Genomic DNA, 27075 nt, shown 5'->3' with positions numbered 1-27075 from the left:
CTATCTTTGTGTAATATTGAAATTTGTTTGATGATCTCAATCATTTAACTGTGACAAATCTGCAAAAAAATAAAAAAGAAAAAAAAAATCAGGGAGGGGGCAAATACTTTTTCACGGCACTGTAGGTTATGGCTATAATAATAGAATGGTGAGATTATAGCACACACACACAGTCTGAACTGCTTGTCCCATTCGGGGTCACGGGGAGCCGGAGCCTAACCCAGCAACACAGGGCGTGGGGCTGGAGGGGGAGGTGGAGGGGACACACCCAGGACAGGAAGCCAGTCTGTTGCAAGGCACCCCAAGCGGGACTCGAACCCCAGACACACCGGAGAGCAGGACCCGGTCTGACCGACTGCGCTACCGCGCCCTCCAAGATTATAGTACTTTGAGTAAATTATACATGTAAATCCAAATCCTAGGAAAATCTCTGTTGTATATTAACAGACACTGTGTATGTGGGATGATGACATTACTCTGTTAATTATGCACAGGGAGCTCTTGATATGAGAAACAAGATAGATTAGATATTGCACCATGTGGAATCCTTCCACAGACTCAAGCACATCAGTCAATGCAAAACATATCTTAACCTTTGTTATGTCTAAAGAGACAGAGCACGAATTCAAGATTCCAAACTTTCTATTTCAGTAGTCTATACCACAGCCTATTGCCTACATACCCATGCCCACACACTGTCTGAAGCTGCTTGTCCCAAGCAGGATTGCAGCAAGCTGGAGCCTAGCTCGGTGACACACAGGGTACGAGGCTAGAGGGGAAGGGGACAAACCCACTGCATCACCACACTCCCATGCCTACATAGCAAAATGCAATTCTGCATGTACATCAGTAACCTTCCTGCCATCGCTCAGGTTTTGTCTAATTGATATTACATGTCTAGCTAGACCAACGGATAGACAATATATTTAGCTTTAAAATAAGCTAAATTTCATGGAAATCGGTTGAGAAAATGCCCCAGATTGAAAACTTTTAAGGAGAGAGGTTAAGTGCACGCATCCAAGCCTTGTGTTTACAAGCGTAACTCATTTTTTCCAATATGCAGCCGGCGTTGCCTTTGCGACGTAACCACCATGTAGGACCTATCGATGTATAGCTATGGTTTCCACACGGACCTTTACGCTGTAACTTTAAGAGGAAACATGGAAGTTGTTCGGACTTTTCCCACAATGCACCACAGAGCGGGAAAACCGAAAGGAGTACGTAAGAAGAAGCCTGAGGTAAATTCAAAGTTGATGTGTTTTAAAAACATTGCTGCACGTCGCCCTGTTTATTTTTTTCATTTCTGATTATGTGGACAGAAAGCCGTCTAGCGGACTGCGATGCTAATGTCATGAGCTTTGGTAAAAGTTTGTTACGTGCTCCTTCGGCAAATTCTAAGATTATTTGCGCTGAATTCGAATGAACAGAACTGATTGAGTGAGTGACGGTCTGGTCTGTCTACATTTTGTTTAGAAAAGTGTGTGTCTGTCTTTGTAATTTATATTATATTTTTTATATATATTATATATATATATATATATATATATATATATATATATATATACACACACACACATACATTCATATTATAAAGAGAGACTGTTTTGTCACAGTCTGAGTGATCCAGGGCAGGGGGGATTAGTATGAAAATTCCGATCAGTGCTGAAACTTTCAATTTGAAGACCACACAGCCAGCTGAACTGGGCTCAAATCAAATGTACTTGTGTGACAAGCAAGGCTGGGAGGTATTCGTTTTTAAATTTAAGAACCACATAAGTTTAAGGGACACTGCTGAAAGTACACACACTGTGACTGTCTGAAACTGTTTCTCTCAACTTGGGTTGGGTCGGAACCCGGTAAGAGACCGGAGTTATTGCACAAATCAAACATTACATAAGAGAATAATGTAAACTGAACGCAAAAAAAGGAAATAATGGTAACATTATGAAAAATGGACTTGGAGTTTGAATTCATAACCAATATTTCAAAGATGTATATGTACACACATTGTCTGAACCGCTTGTCCCATATGGGGTTGCAGGGAACCATAGCCTAACCTGGCAACACAGGGTGTAGGGCTGGAGGGGGAGGGAACACACCCAGGATGGGATGCCAGTCCATCGCAGGGCACCCCAAGTGGGACTCAAACCCCAGACCCACCAGAGAGCAGGCACAGACCAAACCCGCTGTGCCACTGCGCCTCCTTGCCTGCTGAAAGTATATATAAAATATTTTTTGTTTAGAGTAATCTAAAGGAGTAATGCTACAAGGCTTTCTGTAGTGTGGGGAGGATCCAAACTAGGCCTGTGTCTGACAAAGACCCACACTGGCTTTGCTGGAAGTTTCTCTAAAATAAATGTTGGCAGAATGTGTAACTTTGTGTGCCCTGATTAGAATAACTCTGTTTACATGTGCATGAAAGGTCCTGAAGGAAAGGAACGAAGGTTCTGGCTCCAATCTGGTGGAACTAACTACCTCCCTCCCTCCCTCACTCAGAACTGCTGAATCTCTATCCACATTTAAGAAGGGTCTTAAAACTCACCTTTTCAAGACTCAGTTCGCCAGTGATCTAAGTTCATGTAATTTGTAAATGTTCATGCTTTATAACTTTGAGATCATACCTGTTGACCAACGGATAAACTTTCACGCAGCTATTTGTATTTAATTAAAAAATAATTATGTAATTAGGAATGTAATTATGAATTATTGGATAAACCTTTATACATCTACTTCTGATGTTCATTGGTTCATGTGGTGGAAAGTAACTGTACTTTATGATTACGCATCTGCACCCAAGTCTCTCTCTGTTAATGTCATGTACACACTGTATTTTCTATGAGATGTACATTGCTGTGGAGAAAAGCTTCTGCTAAATGAATAAATGTAAATGTCTGCAAGGATCCCAGAGAGTGGCGCCATACTTCTGTAGTGACTTCTGTCTGAAGATTAACGGAGTACAAGGGCCCTGGATTTTCTGGGCTCCTTACTTCACACAGAAGACTCATAGCTATAGACTACTGTAGTACAGTAGTGCTTGAACCTATTAGAATTTTCTTTCTGCAGAAATACGACCTAAAACATGATCAGATTTTCACAAGTCCTAAAACTAGAGTTACATTTAGTTGATGCTTTTCTCCAAAGCAACCTACAATGTTAAGGTACTTGAAAGTATTTACCCATTTATACAGCTGGATAATTTTACTGCAGCAATTCAGGGTATTTGTTCACCATGTAGAAGAAGCTGCATAAAAAAAAATAACCTAGAATTTATTTAAGCGTGTGCCACCACTGTAGTGCCTAACACCAGATGGTGGTCTTGGCAGAAAGCCTTCAATTATTTGAGTCTGCATGTTTTTATGTTGTGCGGTCATTCTTGCACAACATAACAAAATGATGGGCAGTCCCCACACCCTACCTACTGTAATGTTTTGTATCTGCTGCTTGTTGAAAGTTTTTTTCATTTTTAAATAATGATGGAAAAACAGCGAGGGGGGGGGGGGGGGGGCGAAAACAACACCTTATATTCTTTGAAAAGACTGCAGATGTTATCCATGAGTTGCCACCAGGAAACGTTAAGGATGATGCTTGGCGCTATGGAATGTGTATTGCCGGTACAGGCTTGTCTCCTGATACCTTAGCTCATGCACCTCATGTACCCTTCCAGTTTGCACTTGTTCAGATCGCACAATTGAATTGTTTTATGGAATCGTAGTGGCTCTTATTTTCCGCTGTTTATGTTTTATATACATGTATCTGTGTGTGTGTGTGTGTATATTCCTCTGGGTGAATGTATATACATATATTTATATATACACTCTGTGTGTGTATATGGTATAACTATAAATGATAGAAACTGGAAGAAATTATGCCATTTTTAAATTTTTTTTTAGTTACTCCCTTTATTTACAGCTTCATTAACAGTTTTTTTAGTTTTTCGAAGGTTGTCATACAAATTGTTAGCAACCATTTCTTACTTATTCTTACTGCAGGAAAATGTTAATGCTAAGTAACATAAATGTGTAAGTTGGTTTCTAAAAACACTTTTTCACTTCGCTTCAAACAATCACAGAAGAAAACCTAATGACCCACATTATTATTTTTAATCTTGGTATTCACAGACTATATTACTCATACAAAGAAACTTCTGGAGCACAGTCTCCTGACAATATTGTATTTTGGGCAGCTTTAGGGCAGAATCAATTTGTATGGTTAAATTCCTTAAGTTTTACTGTGGTTTAAAGAAAGTGACTAAAGAGTGTAAGGATTGGGCAATCTTTTTCAAGGAGCCTTGCGGTACATGTGCACACACTGCCACGCTCTTTCGTTGCATGCTGAAGCTAAGTGAACTTTGTCTGTCTGGCAGCAGGTCACAACTTGCTCCATACACAAGGGAGAGGCTGATACGGCACTTTGAGAGCAAGGCACAGATCCTGACCCCAGGCTTACATGATGAGGCCCAGTGCAGAGTGCCCAGGAGTGTAGTGCACACCACCCGTATCACACCTGCTATCACAGCAGTGCCAGGTGATCTCACCCACAGTCCAGACACTAAAGACTTTGCTAGCTTTTCGAAAACAAGGTTACTCATAATTGTACTTGGTACTGTACCACCTATTGCCACCTTTGGTCAATGCTTCATTATGTACTTTGAGTCGTATGACCTCATATTCTGGAGACTCAAATGTTGAAGTGAGGTGCTGACTGGTGAGCCGGTGCCTTGCAGCTCCTGGGGTGCTTGGTGGCTGTGGGTTTGAATCCAACTCATGGTTGTTTAGTTTGCATGTTTCGCGCTGTGTGAATTGCTATGTTCTCCCTGCAGTTGCTTAGGTTTTGTTCTCCAGTTTCTCCCCATCATCCCAAGATGTGTTCAGCTTAACAGTTGACTGTAAACTGCCCTGCAGTTTGTAAATTTATTTGTGTGCTTGGCCACTCTGCAGTGGACTTGCATCCCACCCAGAGTTTAAAATCCCTCGTGCCCTGTGCTTTCAGGACCAGTTCTGGACCACCCTGGAGACCCTGCTTTACGTTAAACATTTTTCAGTAGTCACTGAGTAAGTGAAATGTACAAATGTTAAGTTTATAATTTACCCATTTCTTCCACAGGATATTCTTGCCGAATCATTTTGGAGTGAGTACCTTGCTTAAGGGTGCAGAACTGCAGCAGCACATTCATCATTTGAAACATGGCGATAATTCATGTTATACAGCTTTTTGGTCTCATTTTAGACCTACTGTTTTTACAAGGAAATTAACGGGGGACTTAGTAGCTTTTAAAAAGTTTTAATGCAAGTCAGAGCATGCTGAAAAGGGAGATGAGTCCTGCTTTTATTACTGCAACTCTTTAATTCTATATGCATTGTTGTAGGCTCTCTGGTGTGGTTTATTGTCAGTAATTTAAGTGGCAGGGGGGTAGTAGTCAGTCATAGCTTTACAAGAAATCTTTATTTAAAAAAATAATAATCATCATCCCCATCTTGGTCAATGTGGTTATGTATATTTTTTACACTACCTGAGGGTAAAATTAAATAAAAGTGAAAGTGTAAGTTTGCCCAGCCTCAAGGGAATTTCAACCTCTGTGCTCTTATGGGTTCTCCATTAATGTGTTAATGGAATAATAAAATCAGACATTTTGGTACATATTTTGGATTAGAAATTACAGTGATTATTACTGCTGTTTTTTTTTTAATTAAAGAATGCAAAGTTTGAATTATCCCATTGCTTATTTAGTAACAGCATTGACTTCCCAGCAAGTAATGTCTCAGTAGATCAGCTGAGACAAGGAGTTTTGGGAGGTTTTTTAAAATTTGTTTTGCTTAAGAGTACAAGTTGCATATTTTCAGAAAAATACATGATGTTTTCTACGTAAGGGGACATTTGGATAATATAATTTATACTTTTGCCTCAACATTTTTTGCGAGGTGTAACGCTTTCACAAGACACTGGGTTTTCCCTTTTTTAAATTTGATTTAAGCATGCACTGTGTAAACTTATATTAGGCACACCTTAGCCACAATTACAGGCCTGCTTTTAGTTGTAAATGATATAGAGGCATTTTTTGAGCTTGTCTGTCCCTGACAGCATGTTTGTTCATGACTCAGTTTTTCCCTTCTTTGAAGATTGCATATTTATTAGGGTTAGGAAAAATGCAGTACATATTAGTTATGAAGTTGTTAAATTATTGTAGCTTCATTATACCTTTGCATTGGCATACTTGATTTATGTTTCTGAAACAAATGTTCCCCAATTTGTTCTCCTTCTAGGAGTTGTTTAAGGAAATGTTTGGGGAAAACTATTATGTTAATGTTTGTGTAGTTCTTAAGTGTGAAATTAATTCTTAGAATCATTTATGTTTTAAAGTTATGTTTTCACTAAATCTGTGTACCCAGAACCAGTTATGAGCTCATTTTAATTATACCTCCTGCATACTGAAAAAACCCTTGTAAAATTGAGATGTAACTTTTTGTTCTTCAAACACAGTTAAGTGAAGGTACGCACTTCATAATTTTAACCACTTACTAAAAGGTCATTTTGTACGTTTCTTTGTAGTTTCTGTTGAGCTTGTGTTTTGATGAAGTGTGTCTTCTGCATAATTGCAACTTCTGTGGTTTTCCTTGTCACCATAGGAGGTGAGAATATGATGGCTGTGTTCTGGAAGACTGCCTCACATTGTCCATCTGTCCCTTATCATCAGTTGAGTTTCAAGTATCCACATTTTATCACAGATGCATCTTTCTTTGTATACAAGGATGGAAACTAAGCTTTTGCTGGGGCTTCATTTGGGAGTCTGCTGCTGTACCTTTATTGTGGAGGTGCAGTGCTGCTTGAAAGTATGTGAACCCTTTAGGGATGGTTGTTGTATATAATATTAAACATGTAAAATGTAAACCTTAGATCTTAAAATGAACAAATGATTGGTTTACACCCCTGATGTTACTTGCCTACTTGTTTTAATAAATGTAACTTGGAGTTCACTTATTTTTACACCTCCAGTACATGTGTGGTTCTGCTACATACATGATTTCCCCTAAAGTAACATATGGAGTTGGTCATTAAATACATTTTGTCACATGAGTGACACTGATTCTCATTAAATAAGCATTTCCTGGTCAAACTAAGGGACACGAGGGATTCACATACTTTCCAGCAGCACCCAAACCAAAAAATTTTCCCTTGCATGTTTAGGCAAAACTGCACTGCATACTAATATCTCAGTATACCAAGCAGTTAAAGGAACCAAACACACATCGTTTTTTCCTTGTGACATGACATTCTATTCAGGTTAGTGTATTGATAGTGAAACTTTTACTGAGCTATGAGAATGAATCCAGTTTGTTATACTGGTTAATGAAGCATTATTCAGTTCATTTACTTAAATTTGATGTTTTTGGTCATCGCAGTTCAGCTTTTTAAAACCTTAGAATATTGCCTTTCATATTTGTATTTACTGCCATGTATTGTCTGTTTCGATTTAAAGCAGCGTAATATTTTCTTCAGTAGCACTACTCTTATGGAAATCATTTTTAAATACAGCCATTATCTTTTCACTTGGCATATTGCCTGTTGCTGAATGTAGTTTGGAAGTTTCAGTCTGAGTTTTTTCATCTCTCTTACCTGCTGGGAGATGACTTGCTCCTCAGTCTGTTTCAACACGCCCTGTCATTGTGTAAATTTATGTCCTCGAGCGCTACAGTTTAGGTCGCTTGTTCGGAACCAGTGCAGATGTGCATTTACATATTCCTCTAGCAACAGATCTTGACCAACTGTCAAAATTTCTGAGAGACATTTGTTTACGGAGATGGGTCAGAATTAGTGGAATGGCAATGCTGCGTCAAAAAAAAATGCCTAAAAAGATACCCATATGAGAAAACTGAATTGAGTGTGACAATAATTTAGTCCAGTGCTTATAACCTCTAACTCTGGAACATGTTTGTAAATCGCGCAAGCATTTGGGATCTCCATAAAATTCTGTGTTTAGGAACACATTTGTATCAGTCTTGTTGGAGGTGGGTGGGAGTGTGCCGGGGAGTGATGCGTGTTTTTACTAGCCTGCAGGCTACATCATTTCTTTCTTCTGCATCTTGGTGCCAGGTGTGTGTGCGTTAGGTGCTTCTTTTGGGCCCGGCCCGTAATTGCCAAGCTGATACACGTCTGCCTTCTTTTCCCGTCCCTGCATTTGAAGCACACTCGCAGGACCGGTTTTTGTTTGATCAGAAAACCGGTCTTACCAGCACCCTATGCCAGCAAATTCTGGTATGATCCCAGGTCCCAGGGAATGTAAAAACCTGCCCAGCCAGTTAGATGAAAGGCATATTAGGTTATCCTTTGCACATTATATACCGTGTGCTGGGAGAAACAAGTTGCTTATTCTGGGAGTTGTACTCTTGCAAGTCAGCTCATCCTGTGTGTCTCCTACCCAGGGTTCCATGGGACTGTTCTGTCAGCTCAAGTAGCATCTCTACCACTTGGAAATAGACTGAGTTAAATCAAGAGCTTCTCCTAGCAGGGTGAGTAGGGGTGATTTGTGGCTCATGTTTGCTTTGGGATTGTGCTGGGGTTTTTTTTTTTTTTTTAAATAGCTTGAAAAAGCAAATGATTATCATAATCATTGTATGCAACTTTTTAAATTAGTTTTTGCCATTTAAATATGACTTTCAAGGCAGAAATAATGTGGAAAAATCAAATTCCCAGAATCCACGGATCCACCTGGTAAACAGTTGTTAAATTCTCTCAGTTGTACCAGTATTAGAAAAGAAAGGATTGAAGGCAAGCTTCGTCACGACTTTTGTTGTAAACATGATTCTTCACCTAGAAGCTTACCTAGTGTGCATCCATAATCTTGGCTGCAGTGTTGAGCAATAACCAAAAATTGGCAAATACATATCTCAAGTACTTAATATTAAGTGTACAAGTAAGATTTGTTACAGCTTTTGTGGTTCTGGGATTCATGCTAGTAAATCACTCTTGTCAAGATATGAGTTCAGATATCAGGAGTTTTCCATTCAAGCTTCATCAGGCATAGAAGTTAAGTTATTCTGGCCTTTTTTTATTATTATTTTTTTATATTTAATCATCATAGTCTTCGGAGATAGTGGGGCAAAAGGTTTTAGAAAAAATTATTGCAGGATCTGGCCACTTTTACCTTTTAGGTCAGGTTTTAGTTCCATATTAATCATAAATGACAGATTTGTGAATTGAAAGCCATCCCTGCAGACACCTTCCTTCGAACATCGCTGTCACACTCTTCTCCTTCCATCACGTGTTTCATCCTATTGCACTGCAACCCAGCATCACTTTTGTATGGCTGTCAATTGTAGAAAACAGACTGGCATCCTTCCAAAGAAAAATATGTTTCAATATCTAGGAGTATCAACAAGTTTGACTAGTAGAATTCTAGAAGGGAATGAAGACAACTGGTGTCTGTGTACTGTGGGTTCAGACAGTCACAAAGCACATTTATGAGGATTTGAAAGGAAAAATGTAGTGGAGCAAATTAAAAGATGTGTGGAAATGCTATCTATGTGGATTTCTGCAGACATATAGGTGGGTGGCTGTCTGTGTATATTTCATATTAAATTCATACAGACCATATCTGATTTAACTTAAATTTTTTGCTCTTTGTTGTATGTTGCATCGAACATTTTGTTCTCATTTTTAGTGTTGAAATTGTGTGGTGTGAACATTTGTCTCTGCAGTTGCTTTTATATAGGTCTGAGGGTTGTTTGACCAGCAGCAGCTTTCCAGCCATGTGAAATAGATTTAAAAAAAAAAAAAAAACAGCTGGAAGAGGATGAACAGCTCAGCAGTCAATATTGGAAGCCCTGGTTCAGGAATGGCCCCAGAAGTACCCTGTGATCTCTTCAAAGAACTGTGGATGCGGTTGAAGGAGTGTCACGACGACGAGGTGCAAAGTATGTTCTGTCCATCCTGCAGATGTTTATCACACCAGACAAAGTTACAATTGCAAAATTTTGTTCTGAGATGAATTCTTTCACTAAAGTCGTTACATTTAATTTCAGGAATTAAGCTAACTGGTAATACGTGGAAAGTAATGTTTTGGTCGTCCCCCCCCCCCCCCCCCCCACTGACTTCTTGGTTGATGTGAAAACAGACGTTATAGCGTTGATTAAATCTCAGTCTGAAACTGCTGAGCGTACACTTGCACTTTTTAAATTTTTGGTTGTACTGAAACGCACAGTACAATTGTGAACTATACACATTTCTGTATTTAATCAGTAAAAGAGATGCCATTGGTCTTTTCCATCCTATGAAAAAAATGCCTTTTTCACAGTTGGCCTCTGTTCTGTACATCTTTGCCAGGGTCTGATAAAGTTACATGCTGCGACACAGTTGCCCAGGCTGCCTAACCCTCACCTGGGCTCAGGTTGCTACACTTCCAACCTGGAGTACCTGCAAGCACAGGCAGGGCATTGTTCCTTCCTTGCCCGTTCCTCCATATGGGTGTGGACCTGGATTAAAGTGCACTTTATTGGGGGGTTTAATTGTAGCTGTCTAATTGATTTGATGAAAAGAGAACATTTTTTCCTCTCCTCTCTTATTTGGTTACAATTCAGATGTGGCCTCCCCGCCAGGACAGCGGTCTCTCACAGGTGCTGATATGCTGCTTGTGATGAAAAGCAGTTTCTTTCCATGAAAAGAGAATTTCAGCAGGGAGCTATGTTCATCTTTTTTTTCCCATGATTCAGCAGCACTTGCCTTGTCACATTCTTATTTGCAGCCTTTTTGAGAGTTACTCTTTATGGATTTATATTAATCAAAGTTCATCTTTTTTGAGTTGCAAAAAGGTTAGATCATTTCTTTATATAGACTGGCCCTAAGTATTTCAAACTAATAATTGATCTTATCTATAGTGATAAAATACAAATGAATGATTTTAGCAAATGAAATGGTAAAAAAAAAAAAAAAATCATTGTGAGTCATTCTCTCTGTACATGATTTGGGTGAGTATAAACTCTGCTGTGAACTGTATTGTCAGTACATGTATCTCCTGGTCTACACCAAAGGTGCAAGAGTACCACTTACTGTACACTTTTGTAATTTTTTTCATGTGTGAACTTTACATCATCATAGATTTTATACAACCAAGTAATATCTAGAGTCTGCAATAGAACATAGAAAAAAATGATCATAAGAGGAAGTAGTTAGTGAAAGCATTAACCATTTAGGGGGAAATTGCATTACTCTACTGTTCTGCTGGGTAATTTTTTCCATAAACCTGTTTGTTTAGGTCTGCAAGGTAAAATAAACAAGCTTAAAAAGGAGCGATGTTTGTAAGTACAATGTGTTTTCTTTCTCAAACATCCACGCCCTGCCAGTACTACTTTTAAAGTGTGAATAGATTTTTTATTGTTATTTCTGTAGATTTTTGTTTTACTTTGTCACATTGTTTACATTTAAATGCAAACCATCATTTTCTCTAAATTGCTAGGTTTCATTAAAGCTGTGCAGTTCTCCTTAATTTTTGCTTTGATGATACTTACACATTGTTTTGTGCATGAGACAGGACCAGATGGATTTGAATCTCCATAGAATTTAATTAATATATCCAGGGTTATCCTTGTCAACTGTTTAGACCTGAATGCCCCTGTCTGAATGGATCTTGAAACTGTCTCCCAAGTATTTTAGTTGACTCTTCACCGTAACTTGTCTGTTGTTTTAATTTTTGCCTTGTTTTTCATGAAAGTGAACATTTTATACAAGTTAAGATATTTTAAGTTTTGCTTTGATTCCTTGCGGTCCCTTATTTAATATTTTAATTTTTTTGCTTGATATGAGCCTCTTCTATGACATCTAACATGTCATTCCATAGATCTTAATTATTATTTCTTGCACTCAATATACAAGTATGTCATTGAAGATATAATAAGCTTAAACATGTAGGTTTTCCCCTTTGACCCTCTGCTGCACTAGGTTTCATATGTCAGAGCTGATACCTGGGCTTACAAAGACCTCTTTCAGTGTGTTGTTCTTGCTGAAGAAAGCAGGAAATGATTTTAATTATTGCAGGTCACAGACCATCGCTACCTTTGTGGCCAGGAGCCAAGCTATCAAACACTGCTCTTGAGTGTCTCATAAGTGGCTAATATTGTAATTACTATATTCAAATCATTATATTCCAACCAGTATTTTCCTAGTTTCCTTAAGTACTTGTTATAAAATATTTTTTATGAGTGTCTCTTTCCACCCTCCTCTTCAGGGATGCCCAGCGGCTGGAGGAGTTCTACAGCAAAAATCAGCAGCTGCGGGAGCATCAGAAAGTCTTGCAAGAGAATGTCAAAGTTCTGGAGGACAGGTGTGTGTTACCTTAGTGCTTTGCAGTCTGACAATGCTCTTATTGCTGAGGTGTCCAGTATTTGGGAAGTTCATACGCACACACAATGTCCATAACCGCTTGTCCTGAGTGGGCTCGAGGCGAACCGGAGCCCTACTTGGCAACACAGGGCGCAAGGCCGCAGGGCATCCCAGGCAGGACTCGAACCCCAGACCCGCCACACAGCGAGCCCTGGCCAAACCTGCTGCACCATCACGCCCCCTCAGGAAGCTCATAGTATGTTGCAAAAAAGTAAAAATAAAAAAAAAACTGTAACTATAGTAACTGTAATATATATACTATGAATTAGGTAAATTTATGTTAAAATCCACAGAATGTATACACTGGCAGGGGGTGCGGTGGCGCAGCAGGCTTAACTGGGTCCTGCTCTCCAGTAGGTCTGGGGTTCGAGTCCCGCTTGGGGTGCCTTGTGACGGACTGGTGTTCTGTCCTGGGTGTGTCCCCTCCCCCCTCCAGCCTTATGTCCTGTGTTGCCAGGTTAGACTCCAGCTCGCTGTGACCCTGCTTGGGTTAAGTGGCTTAAGCCTGTTTGTGTATATATACACTGCCTCCTCAATTTATCGACATTATTGAGAAGAATTATTCAAAACTCCAATGTCAGTTTTACCACAGACTCAAAATCAATAAAAGCTTCATATATCATCAGATCTCCCTCTAGATTATGCTGAAGAAAGTGTAGCGTTAGCATCCATTTGTCCAGTGTAGAGTTGCGATGGATCACAGGATATCTCAGAAGAATAGAATATGAGGCTGGGTACACCCTGGGCATGATGCTAGTTCTTCACAGTGTAATGCTTTTATTTTTCAGTAACATAAAATTAAGTGAAAATTGAAACTTCTTAATTTATGGTGATAAATTTCTGCATTTTACCAAACTCTGACTCAGTTTGTTGTTAACTGATTCATCCTATAAAGATGTCAATGTTCTTCAGCTCCTGACCACTTTCAGATTACTTTATTATCTAGAGTTAATAAAAGCTTATAATATAGATGTAATATAGAATATAGATGTCCTTAGTTCTTTTTTTTTTTGTGTGATGTGGAAAAAAGTGTTGTACAAGACATTTAACTACATTAAAATTAAATCTAATTTAAAATGAAAATATGATATATATGAAAATAAAATTTTCTCTCCACAAACTCCTATTCAGTGCTAGTTTACCAATTTATTTCAAACATGTGCCACCCTCATAATCTTGTTATTGATCACAGAAATGCTCAAACACCAGTCATGAGCAGTGAACACTGGAGAAGTGAGTTGAATTTCTCAGGTCCCACGGTTTCTATTTTTTCCTGAAGTGATTGTATTGCTAATGGTTGTATGCATACTTCAGACAGAGGACAACTCTATTTGAAAATATAACAGTCAAAATGAGGAGGCAGTGTCCTCATTTGTTTGGGTAGCATAGAGGAGGCTGAAACTTTGAGCCTTTAAACTCTTACACTACTAAGACACGTACAGTCAGTTACTCCAGTAAAAATTTTGTGCTGTGTAAATGGGTATATATAGTAATTGTTAGCTCTTTATTGTACAAATGCTGCAAGTGGTTTTAGACAGACATCAGCCAAATAAGGGTTAATGCACACAAATTTTACTACAATAGCAAACGCCTGATAATTGCACTTTTGTATCCGCTGTAATTATACATATAATGCTTTCCAGACAATTGTGATCGAAATGCCATAATAAAGTCACAGAAAGAGAAAAGCACAGAAAGCATGTAGTTTTGCTTCCTTTTCTAGACTGAGAGCTGGGCTGTGTGATCGTTGTGCAGTTACCGAGGAGCATATGAAGAAGAAGCAAGTGGAGTTTGAGAAAGTGCGGCAACAGAACCTGCGGCTCATCACTGAACTCAGTGAGTCCTCAGATGCTACATGGCCAAGTACTTCATGTTTTGTTTTGGTGATGTGGACTGTGCTGTAAGAACTTTAGTTCACATTTATTTGTTGTGTAAATTACAGTGTAACGCAGACCTTTAAAATTGTAGACAATCATACTTAAGTTACACGTGATGTCTTGTACTGAAAGAACTACTGTCTTTCTGTTTTATAATATGTATGTATACATAGTTTTTTTTTATGCTAAACCACTCAATGGAGAAATAAGATTAAAAAAAAAAATTTATCACCTGTTAACTATTAACCTCAGTTGTTGGGTTTTTTTTAAAATTTAAGTTTATTTCTATGGAAAACATTATCCACAAATTTGTATTTCTGAGCACACATCTGAAATAAGGTGTTAAATCATACGCCTCATTTGAGTAGAGCATTATATATTTGTCTTATGAACTGTCTTTGCTTTACCTTCATACGGATGTTGCTTCTTCTGTCAGTGAATGAGAAGAACAGTCTCCAGGATGAGAACAAGAAGTTGAACCAGGAACTGGAACACCTGCGCACCTCAGAGTGAGTGTGGATTCTGTCATCTGCTCGCTGGCATCCCGATCAATGTCCCTTAATCCAAAACTCTTTCCCTAAAACCCCTCATAGGTCTCGGAAGGTCAGGGTCACGATCCCTGACGCTGAGGAGGGCATAATACCAGACTCCCCAGTGCGCCAGGCATCCATGCCCTTAGTCAACAAAATGAGACGTAGGAAGGATGGTCGGCATGTCCGCTATGCAGAGAATCCTGGACTGGTGTCCCAGATGTCCATTCTTATTGAAGGTGAGTTTGCATTTGTGAACATATGATGATACAACATCCTGGATAGGGTCATGAGCAGATGCAAGACCTTGAAGTGTAGACCTTATTCGTTTTGTGTTTGTTAATGAAATTTTAAACACATTTTTTGTTTTATTGCAGTCATTGGTATTTTTACTACCATTATAATTATAAAATGAATAATATATAATTAATTACAATGTTTATTTTTTAGGTGGCAACATTTTCAGTTAACTAGTATTTAGCTCACATGTTTGTACAGCACCACATATACTATACCAAACTATCCACATTCACCCCTTTATGTAGCAGAGTAATGTTTTTGAATTCAGTTATTGTCATCGAAACAAATGTTGATCAAGCGATTAAAAACATGAAAAAGAGTGAATAAATAAATCTGAGTAAAATGGGGGAATAATGAAATATTCATTCCTTGGCCTGACCACTGAGCAAAGGGATTATTACTAAGAGCCAGATGTAAATGTAAACTTAGACATTTTATTGAGTGAACATTGCTGAATACTCAGCTGTTTTTTTTTTTTTTTTTTTTTTTTTTTTTTCTTTCTTTCTTTCTTTCTTTCTTTCTTTCTTTCTACTTTTCTTACCACAGAACATAGGGAGGGTGATTATACAGAAACCGTGACTGGTCATGACAAAAGTGTACTTGTGCCAGAAACGTGCGAGATGGATGAATCCCTGCGCACGAGTAAGAACCGTTCTTATTTCTAACTTCAGCTTTAAGTGTATTTTGAAATGTGCAGGGTCTACACACCACCAAGTGTTAGGTTAAAGAATTGACTGTGAACCTTTTTTGATATATGCTTTTAAAATGTTTTACCATTATATGATGTTACATAAAGTTATAACTTAATTACAATTACATGATAAATTTTTATGTGTAAACTTTTTGGAATTTCAAATATTCTGTTTAAATGGTTCGGCTCCCGATGTGACCCACTCAGGACAAGCAGTCATTGAACTCTACATTCACCCATACCTGACTTTGAAGTAGATGTCTCAATTCTCTAACTGCATTGCTGATATTAAATCACTGCAGGCTCAATACTTTGCACATCTGAACTGACAAGACTGAGGTCATGCTTCTTGCCTCCATCACTCAAATGTAGTAAAAAATGCATTTAATATTCACACGTTTTGCCTTAAGTGCCTTCATCAGAATGTGTACAATGCAAAGATTTCTCTTTTGAATGCGGATTAAAACATGACATTTTGAGCTTTAATTTTTCTTCTATTGCTGCCCAGTTAGTAGGCCACCATCTGACAAACAATTGTGGGATTTTGTAGAGAAGTACTAGCAGTTGTAGTCCCTCAGACTTTTTTTTTTTTTTTTTTAAAACCTGGGTGATTGAGGGCAATATATGAGTATTATGTGTATTATGATAAACGGGTTATAGTTGACATGTGATAGGGGAAATTGGTGTCTTTCAGAAGTACACGGAAAATTTGGAAGGCCTGGTATGTCAGTAGTTGCTGAGACTTGTGGACTAGATCTCCCTGAGGAGGTAGGTTACCAGGTGGCGTGGTAGGGATGTAGGTATGTAATATGAAGGCTGATGTTCCAAGTCCCATGAGGTGGTACTCAGAGGTTCTTCACCTAAATTGTTTCAGTCAAATTATACAGAGATAGCTAGGCGTATGTTAAATTGTATTTAATGACAAAACACCTTGCTGCATTCCTATTCATAACAGTCTCCATTTTCTGCTCTATGGGTGAAATATAGTATTGAGCTGACCTGAAACAGGGTTTTGTTTTACATTCTAATCTACATGGTGCTTCATTTTACCGCTGTGGTGTATTTCATTGTTGTAAAAATATTCATAGACACTTGTTGCTAGTATCTAAAACTTTCAACACTTTCCAAGGCATTTGCTGCTGGAGTTTTTTTTTTTTTTTTTTTTTTTTTTTTTTTTTTTTTTAAATAAAGGAAAGCAATTGAAATAAGCATCCTTCAGTGTAACATTTTCTTAACTTCTTAAATATGATGAATGATATGCTTTCAGTCCAGAACCTTATTTTTTTAAAGTACTTTTGAACAGAGTTTCACATGTCGTGTCCTGCTGATGTAGGAATCCCAGAGTGTGCTGGACTCTGTAACTACATCAGAGCTTATTGAGGACAATGCTATTCAAAAGACTGGCTCCATGAAGGGAAATGAAAGAAGTTCCAGGTATCTTCACAGTTATTGCATACTTAAATGTTACTGTGTATGTTTTAAAATGTGTTAATATAAATGTATTTTTGAATTCATAATAAAAATATTTGCACTATGTCCTTAAGGTTTTAGTTTGTTACCCTTTTTGGCATCTGAAATACTATGTTGGATATTCTATGACTTCATTAATTAAAACAATTGATTCAATACTCATCTGAAGCTGAGTGCTAAACATTGCTATACTTAAACATCACACTCAACAGATTAATCATATGTCCATTGTCCTAGATGATGTGAACTTTCTTAACTTTCTGTTGATGTTGTAACAAGAATTATTTTTTTCCTCACTTTCTACAGCATTAGCACAGAAAGCTTTGTTCCTATGAGACATTTGTGTATGTTGGCCTTTTTGGCTTTCTTTACAGCACAATCATATCTCGTATCACTCAATTCACTGATGTCAATGAAGGTGAAATTCTAAATGAAATCAGGAGACAGCTGAATCATATTTAGTTTAGCGGTAAGGTGGTGAGGAACAGCATGCGTAGAACAGGACAGCACTAGTTCTCAGGAGATTTTGAATATTGTAAAAAGTCTTTAAATTTAATTTTGTATTTGTTAATGTGATTGCAGGCATTTCTCAACGTCTCCAGATTCTTCCAGCAACCTAGAATGTTCACAACACTTGAAAACTTCAAGGTCTTTGAATTTAGTGAAACTTCAAGAATCCAAAATAAATGGTTCACCTTCTGTTCTGCAAGATATTAACCCTAACAATTTGGAACACCTCCGGGCAGAGGTCATTTCACATACTTCACCTTTCAAAATCAGCCTTTTAAGCAGGCTGTGCTTGCAGAACAATGAGAAGCTTCAAGGACCTCTGGGCCAGGACCAGACTGTCACCAAAAATGGCTTTGTCTGTAAAAACAGAATGGATTCCAAGAACGGTGAAATCAATGACTTGGTTGACAAACCTCTTGATTTGTCGGACCACTTGCCAGGCATCAGTCTAATAGAGAAGCCTGGGGCTCTGTCTAAGGACAAGATGAAGCAGGCTACTGTGGTGGAGAAAGGCCAAGAAAAGTCTTTGCTATCGGTGTTGAAGGTCTACAATGGCAGCGAGCCATCTGACTATCAAGAAGACCCCAATCTGAAAGATGGCTGCCACAGTTCTTCAAAGCAGAGCAAACATTCGCCATCATTTAAGATGCCCTCCACTCCACCTCGTGCTAAGACCATCACCCAGCAGCTTTTTGATGTACTGGTAAGATGTACTGGGCTTTTATGATCAGTTTCAATAGAATTTAGTTCCATTAATATTATTCTGAGGTTCCGTATATATGCACGGATCACTTTTGTTTTGTTGTATATTCTGTCAAGAATAGAAGAAACTAGTTAGTTTCTCTCATTTTATTTAGCTTGTTCAATTTTAATATCACTTTCTTATTCTGAGGAGAAATTCAGACTAATGAGCTAATCACTAAATCATGGTAATAATTAATCTACGCTCAATAAGCCATACTCAGCTGTTTAGGACTTCATAAGTTTAACATAATTATAGCATATTCAGACTTTAATTTTATGTACAGTTGTACTTAATTATGAGCATCTGAATTACATTTTTTTTCATTTCCAAGTCCATATATTTTAATAGAATTTTCATCAACATTGTTTTCTAAATTTTATGTTTCACAGCGAACTGTGGCCTGCATTTTCCCTTGCCGCCTTTCTACACTGAGAATAGAATTTCAGATTGTCCTGTAGGGGGAAGAGAGGAAGGGGCAGTTTCACAGACCAGTTTTAGACTAGATATATTTATTATAGCTATAGCCAAGACTTTTACAGAAACTTCTTAGTAAATAAATGTAGGTATATGCACTTTTTGACTGAAGACTAATAAAATTACCTGATTCTGACATGTTCATCTGTTGAATGCTTTCTTGTGGCTGGTTTTGTCGTCGTCTCAGTGGAAAATGAGACATGCATTTGGAATTTTAAGGCAAAACACTAACTACTTACTCCTCATATGATCCTCTTTTCACCTCAACTCGCTGTCCTTTTTCTACTTCACTGTTTCATCCCCTTGTGCCACCTGATATGCAGGAGGAAAACGGTACTGTCTTGTATGTATAAAACCAAACATGCTGAAAAGGAGGTTGTGAAGATAACATTTTTATTTTCGGTCATTTAAAACTAGACTTTAATGTTGCTTAATCTTTTTAAAAGAGAATAAACTGGAGTCCTATCCACAGGTTTGATTCTAATATAGGAGGATATATTGACATCCTGAATTTGATGAGCTATTTATGAAAGTAAGTCTTGCAGTGATTGTTTTTTTTTTTTTTTTTGGGCGGGGGAGGCGACAGACCAATTTGAGTTATGAATATACTTCTTGTTCCAGTTGTCTGTAAGTTGAGGTACAAATGTCTTTACATGCAGAGCTTTTAAAGGGGGATGATTTGTATTGTATGATTTTCTTGATGAAATAACATTGACTCTGTAGGTCCCGGAAATCCAGGAGCCAGTCAGGAAGAAGTTGCGCACGAAGAAGGACTCCGAGACCGCCGTGGTGTTGCAGTCCAAATTCTGTTCAAGAATGAAGAATACTCCTCCACATGAGCTGGATGGTACAGTATTGCCATTACGGGGGTGTATATATACAGGCTAAGCCAGGAGCATGAGCATACCAGTGAGAACCTTTTTTTATTTTTTAAATTAGTAATCCTAAGGGGAGCAGCTTTTTTATTTTTTGAAAAGCTGTTCTGTTTAACTTTCCTACAGTTGTACTGAAGGCAGAAGAGACTGAACAGAATCCAGGAGAAAAACCACTGATTAGCTTTAATTTGAAAGTATGAGTTAGTTATTTATTTTCTCCTGTCACTAGAATAAAACTTCTTCTCTTGTGAGATTGTAAGTTCCTCCGAGTTCTCTTAATAAACGTCTTTGTCATGTCCTTATGATCTGTACCTGCTGTTTCTTTCCATGAATACCAGGAGTATCAGCTTTTGTTAAAGTTGATAGAAAATCAAGGGAAAGTAACATTTTCTGTAATTTACTACAGTACAGTAATATAATTTTTAGTTTATAAATACATATTGATAATTTTTCAGATGTCTTATGTAGTTAATGTGGTTTTTGTGATATGCTGCGTTATAGTGTTGCATTAGTTTCCCATAGGTGGTTGTCAAACAGCATATAAATTTATTCAGTCTTAACCTTCTCTACCCAGTAGTCAGAAATAGTAAGAACTGACTGTATGTCCATTCCTAGGCACTAGTTTAGGATCTTTGGAAAACAAGATGGAGAAATAAACTGAATTGTATGTGATGCATGCTATTGTGCCAAACCAAGTCTAATTTCTAAACTGATAACTTAAAGTGTATAACATCCTGTGAGGAGGTAAAAGTTACAATTGGTCATTTAGCTCCCGTTCTTTCACAGACAAGCAGTCCTTAATGGTTGATCAGACATGGAGCGTGGATCCTGGAGCCAACCTTTCTCAGTACATGACTAACTGCCCACCTCAGACAAAGGTAGTGGATGCCTTTATATTGTTTCTGTGTTTTGTTTTCCCTCATTACCTGGGAGGTATAGTTCCCAGGGTGTCATAAGCAAAACTTAAGGTTCTAAGTGACACATTGAGCCATTTTAAGTTTTCTTGCATCCGAGTATTTTGATGCCACTCGTCTTATTGATGTGAAAGTTTGAATAGATAAAGGGTCCAAAATCTTAGACAAAAATGTGTAAAATGTAAATTTTGCCTTCCCTTTAACATTAGCTGTGTCATATAGCAAATGATACAACAAATTGCATTAGAAACATTTTTTTGGGAATTGTGAAATTTCAATAAAACTTGTCAGTTTTTTAAGTTTATTTTTGAGGGCAAAAGAAAGTATAAAAAATGGGGGGGGGAATTAATTTCCAAAAAAAGTGGAAAAATTGGCATTAAAAACGACAAAGATGTGTACATATGTGTACACATACCTATGTTAAACAAAAAAAAAAAAAACATGGACATACCTGTATATAAATGCAAATAAATGCATAAAAGATGTGCCGAAGGAGGAAAAACAGGGAAACCTACATAGGTTTGAGAAAGGATGCACAAGGAGCAATATAAAAAAAAAAAAAAAAGTTTTGCATGCGTCAACAGATAGATATATTACAATTATTGGCTTAATGTCTGGCAAAAGTGGGTTAAAGATGTCTAGTATCCCCTGTGAACAACAAACAGCAAAGCTAATAATTTGGATATGACAATACCACACATAATGGAAATGTGTAGAGTTTTTCTATTTTTAGATGTTTTTGGTAACCTTAACGCTGAATAGAATCTATTAAGGTTCCCTTTCCCAACCTACAGCAGGGTGCCCCCACGTCTGAAGATGAGACAGTCGACACAGACTGCACCTTTGTCAGCCACAGCATACTTCTGAAAAGCACAAAGCAGAACATGGACAGCACTTGCCTTGGTATTGTTAATAATTATTGTATGTTATTGGTATGTTAATAATATTGAGATGAAGAACACAATTGGACTTCATCCTGTAGTTTGATTGAGCATGGTACTTACCATTAATTTCCAGTATCATGTATATATATATAGGTATGTAAATACACTCTATCCTCATTTTACAAATGTTCATGAATTTTGAAGAACATTTTTTGTTTTAAACTATTTTCTTCACTATTTTCATAGATTTGTTGTAGAGCAAACATTGAGAATTCAGTTTTACGAGGAGTTTCATTTGACACCTCTTCTGATTTCTAAGGAATTGCTTTACGTTTATGAGGAGCGAAGTTGGATTTTGCATGCCTTCCGAGAGTTGAGCAGTGTATGACATTTGTTAATTTGGCACAATCTTTTCTTCAGAGTGGTATTATAATGATTGTCATTAGACTTCACTGCCTATGTCTTTTTACTCTACAAAGCATACAACTTGAGTTAAATGACTGCTCTGAGTCAATAACTGGGGATGGGAGTTCTGTTGTAAGCAATCATCTATGTAATGGACTGCATTCTGGACTGTTGGAATTGTGTGAATTATATGGAAGTAAAATTAAATGCCAAAAAATGCCATTCTGTTGAATTATTAGTCTGTGTTTTTAAAAAAAAAAAAAAAAAAAAAGGATATTTTTACAAACCGTTGTACAGATTTATCATGGTATGGGACTGTTTTGTGATGAATGGATGGGTGTACATTTGCGGCTGTATGAAAAACAATTTCCCCTAATTTCTTTGCAATAAAAATTGCTACTCATAATGCATCATAAAATATTTTTCATTTTCTTCCTTGCAGGGGTTGGGCAGAAAGCCAATGACAGCCTTGCTGACATCTTTGACAGGATGACTTATGGAGAGTACGAGTCATGCCCTCAGGTGGAGGAGTTAGAGCTGGAACACAAGGAACAGGAGGAGGAAATGGAAGAGTGTGTGGACAGTAAGCTGTCATGCATGTGCTTCTCGTTTGTTCTCAGTTTTTGAAGTCATGCCGATAATTGTCTGCTGTTCCTCAATTTTTAACTTTTGGCTAAATTTATTTTATTTGGTTCTGTTACAGCAGCAAATGAAAGACTCACAGTTCCTCCAAATCAAGTTAAGTCTCATGTAAATAATAGTGACAGGTGAGAGATTAGAATTACTGAAGTTCATTCTTCTTTGTATTTTCATGCATTGTAAGATTATTTCAATAAGTGTTCTTGGATTTTCTTCCTAGAAGAAAAGCCTCCTTCCCTCATGTGGAAGTGGTACGTAAGAAGGAAGAAAGGAAGAAACTAAAAGGTCATACATGCAAAGAATGTGAAATAGTAAGTCTCATAGTTTCTCTGGTATTTTGAGTCTTTGTGTGTTAGATGTCTTTATTGCCCTCCCTGACAGACTTTTCACACCACCAACACTTTACTGGCTCTGGTTTACATTGTAGCCTGAAGTTCCTTATATAGGTCCCTCTATTTTTGCAAGAAGTTGAGTAATCATCATTTATTCATTTAGCACTGCAAGCAGCTTAACAGTGTAAGTCACTTTGGAGTAGCATAAATGTGTTGGATGCCTTCTAGCAAGATGCTTACCCTGGTAATTTTACTGGAGCAATTCAGGGTAAGTACCTTGCTCAAGGGTACTACAGCTGTAAGTAGGATTCAAACCTGTGACCTTTGGGTGCAAAGGCAGCAGCTTTAACTACTACATTGAAATACAATCTCACTCCAGTTTACAAACACATTTGGGACTGGAGGGCTGTTGGTAGCCTGTTTTGTTCCAAAATTTAAAGTAAATTTTACCCTTAAATCACATTTAATAAAATCTTAAAACAAACATCCCTCAGTGTAGGCTGTGCAGAAACTTTGGATACAGGTACAATAAATTTAAATGATATATTTTAATTTTATGCACACATCCCTCACTCAGGGGTTACTCCCTCACTCGAGGTTAATTCATTCTGTGAGGTCACCCCATGAAGTGAATTCTTTTTGTAAGGGTGTCAGATTGGCACGATTTCCTATGGAAGAAATATAGACCTGGTGAAAAAATTAAACAGACATTAACCAAAAGAAATACGATAAATGAAAATGTTTCTTATGCATGACCATAATATTTCAAAGTCATGATTTCTATGCTGTCTTTTAATGTCTTTAATTATATTGATTCATTAATTATCAATAGCTACCTGTCCAGGGTAGGGTTGTGGAGACTGAGATTATCCAGGAACCATAGGGTGTGGGACATTCATTCATTTAGCTGATGCTTTTCTCCAAAGCGACTTACAATGTTAAGGTCATAATTATTATATGCTTACAGTCATTTACCCATTTTTACAGCTGGGTAATTTTTACTGGAGCAGTTTAGGGTAAGTACTTTGCTCAAGGGTACTACAGCTAGAAGTGGGGATCGAACCTGCAACCTTTGGGTCCAAAGGCAGTAGCTCTAACCACTACACTACCAGCTGTCCCACAGGGCAGGGTACATACTGAACAGAGACTTTTTGGTAACTTGGCTCACAGGTGTGTCTGATATAAAGTTATTGCCAGTGTCTTTTAAGTTGCTTTGCAAATGCATGCTGTGCTGTTTGAGGCTCTTTGTAGTATTACTAAAAAAAATTGTTGACTTCTACTATATTACCCTTTTGCAGGCTACTTAACATTTGTTTGTTTAATTATTTAGCTGACACTTTTCTTCAAAGCAACTCAGTGTGAAGCCACTTTCAGTGTTTAACCCATATATACAACAGTGTCATTTTTACTCAGCACCTCACTTAAGGGTAATGGAGCAGAAGATTGGATTTAAACCTGGACACTTTAGGCGGCAGCTCTAACCCCTGTGCTACCTTACCCAGAATTCTGCCAACTAAAATAAAATACCCATCTGTATGCCTAACACTGTAATCTAACTAAAAGCCTCATCTAAATTGGAAAAAAAAAATAATATTGAATCTACTATTTCAGTTGTGAATTATATTTACCTTAATCAGTGGTTAGGAAAATTTATATAAAAAAAAAAGTTTGGTTTTTGTACGGAAGAAGCATAATTTCCATGTGTTTTGTGGAGTGAAAGAAATAATAGTGCATACTAAACCTATTATGGAAGTAGAATGACTGTACACTTGTAATAAATGTGTAGTTTAATACTCTGATTATAATTTTACCCTAGTGCACTATAACAGGTGCAAATAATTTGCTAGTTATTAGAGAACATAGCTTTCCAGGTTTGCAGAAAGATGGGGAATTTGCTTTGACTTTAAATGCAGCCAACAGGAATCAAGACCTTTCTTGAATGCTGAGAGGGATTCAGCAGTTCTAAGGGAGAGGGGGATTCATTCCTTGACATACAGGCCAGAACTGAGAATGGGCAAGCTTTCCGTTTAGGATCCTATGTGAATGAGACACGCAAGCAGACAGGTGAAGGAGTGATCTCGGGAATAACTGTGCAGTGAAAATTCTGACCATAGTGTCTTGTTTTGTTGTACAGCCTCTGTCTCTGATGACCTCTGAAGTATTTATTTTGAAGTTTATTCCTTGAGCATTTTGTCCCAGTACTACGCAGGACTCTCAGAGGAAGAGAGGCAGAAGAAGCTTTCAGCTTGCTCCCGACACCGCTTTCGATACATCCCACCCTCCACACCAGAAAATTTCTGGGAAGTGGGCTTCCCTTCTACACAGACCTGTGTAGAACGAGGTAATTATGTACTATTGCATTTTTCAAATTCAGATTTTCCTCTTTCCCTGCTTTTTTCCCTGTTTAAAAAGTCTAAAGAAATTTAAATTATCTGTGATATTAATGAGCTCCTCTTTGTGTTGCTTAGCTTCCAGCTGGGAATAAGTTGGACTTATTTGTCTAAGAACAAAGCACTCTGTGGCACTATTTATGTTTTAGCCCATTTTCCATGGGCTAATTGACCTGGTTCTGTTGTCCAGGGTACATTAAGGAAGATGCCAAGCCACATCAACGGGTGAGAAGGAGAAGACCATACAATGCCATTTTCTCTCCAAAAGGAAAGGAGCAGACAACATAAACGTTTACAGCTGAAACATGGCAAAATAAAGTTTTAAACAAGTGGCTATACCATTCCTATTTTTTTCCCTGGTTATATGGTGAACCAATAGACCCTTAGGATATATGCCACTGCTTTTAACTTGAAATGAATGTAAGTCTGTTCCTTTTTACCTTGTCTTATGCATGTGGAAAGGAAATGTCCCATTTTTGAAACTATCCAGTAGTGTGTCATCTAGTAAGATGATGCCTTTGTGATATTGGGTCGACTCAGTGAGACACTATTCATAGCATGCCACACTTCTGAAAAATACTTTGCAATTTAAAACTGTGGAAGTATTATGACTAAATCTGTTTATCTTTAATATAAGAATTAAGCCTTAGTACTTAAAAGATGGAAAACAAGCCACACTTGCTCTCCATATGTTTTTGCACAGCAGTTGAGACTCCAACAACTCTGAAGCTGATAGTTCTCTAAATGCCTTAATTATCACTTTGTTTTCCTGCAGTTAATAATTATATTAAACACTTCCTGCAAATATTCCTTGGAATGCCTTGATGTCTTTTTTTAAACTTAAATAAAAAGATGTTTTGATTTTTCTTTGTTTTATTTCTTACTGGCACTGTCAGGCATATGTAGCAGAAATGGAAGCAGTCTTTTTCCCATTGAAAATTATGACCAACTTGGTTTACATTACTATTTCTGTATTGTATTTCCCAGTGTGAATCTTTGAGTGTCTTACTTTTAACAAGTGAATGTGCAGAGTTTATGTAGCATTGCAAGTCCCCTTAAATTCTAATTAATCATTGCATGTCACTTTGGAGAAAGCTCTCCTTTCACTTTCCTTTACTGCTTCTGCAGGCAGGGCTGCTGCAGTCTTGCTCCTATCCTGAAAGCACAGCGTCAGGTAGGCTACAGCCTTAATGGAATGTTAGTCCATCTCATGGTAGTTACTCATACACATCCTCTCATATTCATATACACACAGTACAGGCAGTTCAGACTCACCATTTAACTAAAAGCATGTATTTGGAGTGTGGGAGGAAACCAGACCACCCATGCAAACATGCCAACTCCACATGGACTGGATTCAAACCAATGTCCAAACAGCCCAGGAGCTATGAGGCAGCATCACATAAATGTAATTGAGAAGTATTAAGTGCCTCCGTATACCGACTGCAGTTTGCTTTTCAAATATTGTGCTTTAATAACTTTCCTGTGACTCATCAGCAGGGGTGTCAGCAGAGATTAAAGTTGTTCAGATGATGATCTGATATTGTACGAGTGAGAGAAGAAACAACCACATTCTGCACAGTAATGTCTCAGGTGTTACTAAGATCCAGCATATGGTTTTGGCGTGGATCATTGCTGTTCAGGTTTCAGACATGCATTTCAGCTGAATT

The 27075-nt window shown here is 37.7% G+C and overlaps 1 protein-coding gene across 5 annotated transcripts; it reads left to right on the top strand.

Moving 5' to 3' along the window:
* Positions 1-1195: 1195 nt before the first annotated feature.
* On the top strand, positions 1196-26201 carry rbbp8 (retinoblastoma binding protein 8). 5 transcript variants are annotated; one of them, XM_018765379.2, is made up of 23 exons: positions 1196-1238; positions 4367-4524; positions 4990-5051; positions 6624-6690; positions 8418-8504; positions 9693-9908; positions 11246-11288; positions 12215-12310; positions 14093-14205; positions 14683-14755; positions 14840-15015; positions 15623-15718; positions 16462-16535; positions 17101-17201; positions 17820-18450; positions 19690-19813; positions 20628-20719; positions 21550-21658; positions 22487-22627; positions 22748-22811; positions 22904-22994; positions 25215-25356; positions 25596-26201. In XM_018765379.2, exons 6-23 carry the CDS (start codon positions 9788-9790, stop codon positions 25691-25693), a joined length of 2385 nt encoding a protein of 794 aa, XP_018620895.2. In that variant the 5' UTR covers positions 1196-1238; positions 4367-4524; positions 4990-5051; positions 6624-6690; positions 8418-8504; positions 9693-9787; the 3' UTR covers positions 25694-26201. The 5 variants fall into 5 exon arrangements, with proteins under 5 accessions (XP_018620895.2, XP_018620894.2, XP_018620897.2 ...); XM_018765378.2 differs by having other exon boundaries at positions 4364-4524; XM_018765382.2 differs by lacking the exons at positions 4367-4524; positions 4990-5051 and having other exon boundaries at positions 1221-1238.
* The last annotated feature ends 874 nt before the right edge of the window (positions 26202-27075 follow it).

This window comes from Scleropages formosus, chromosome 5 (assembly GCF_900964775.1).
Source record: "Scleropages formosus chromosome 5, fSclFor1.1, whole genome shotgun sequence".
NCBI classification, from domain to species: domain Eukaryota; kingdom Metazoa; phylum Chordata; class Actinopteri; order Osteoglossiformes; family Osteoglossidae; genus Scleropages; species Scleropages formosus.
This window is presented reverse-complemented; position numbering and strand designations above follow the sequence as displayed.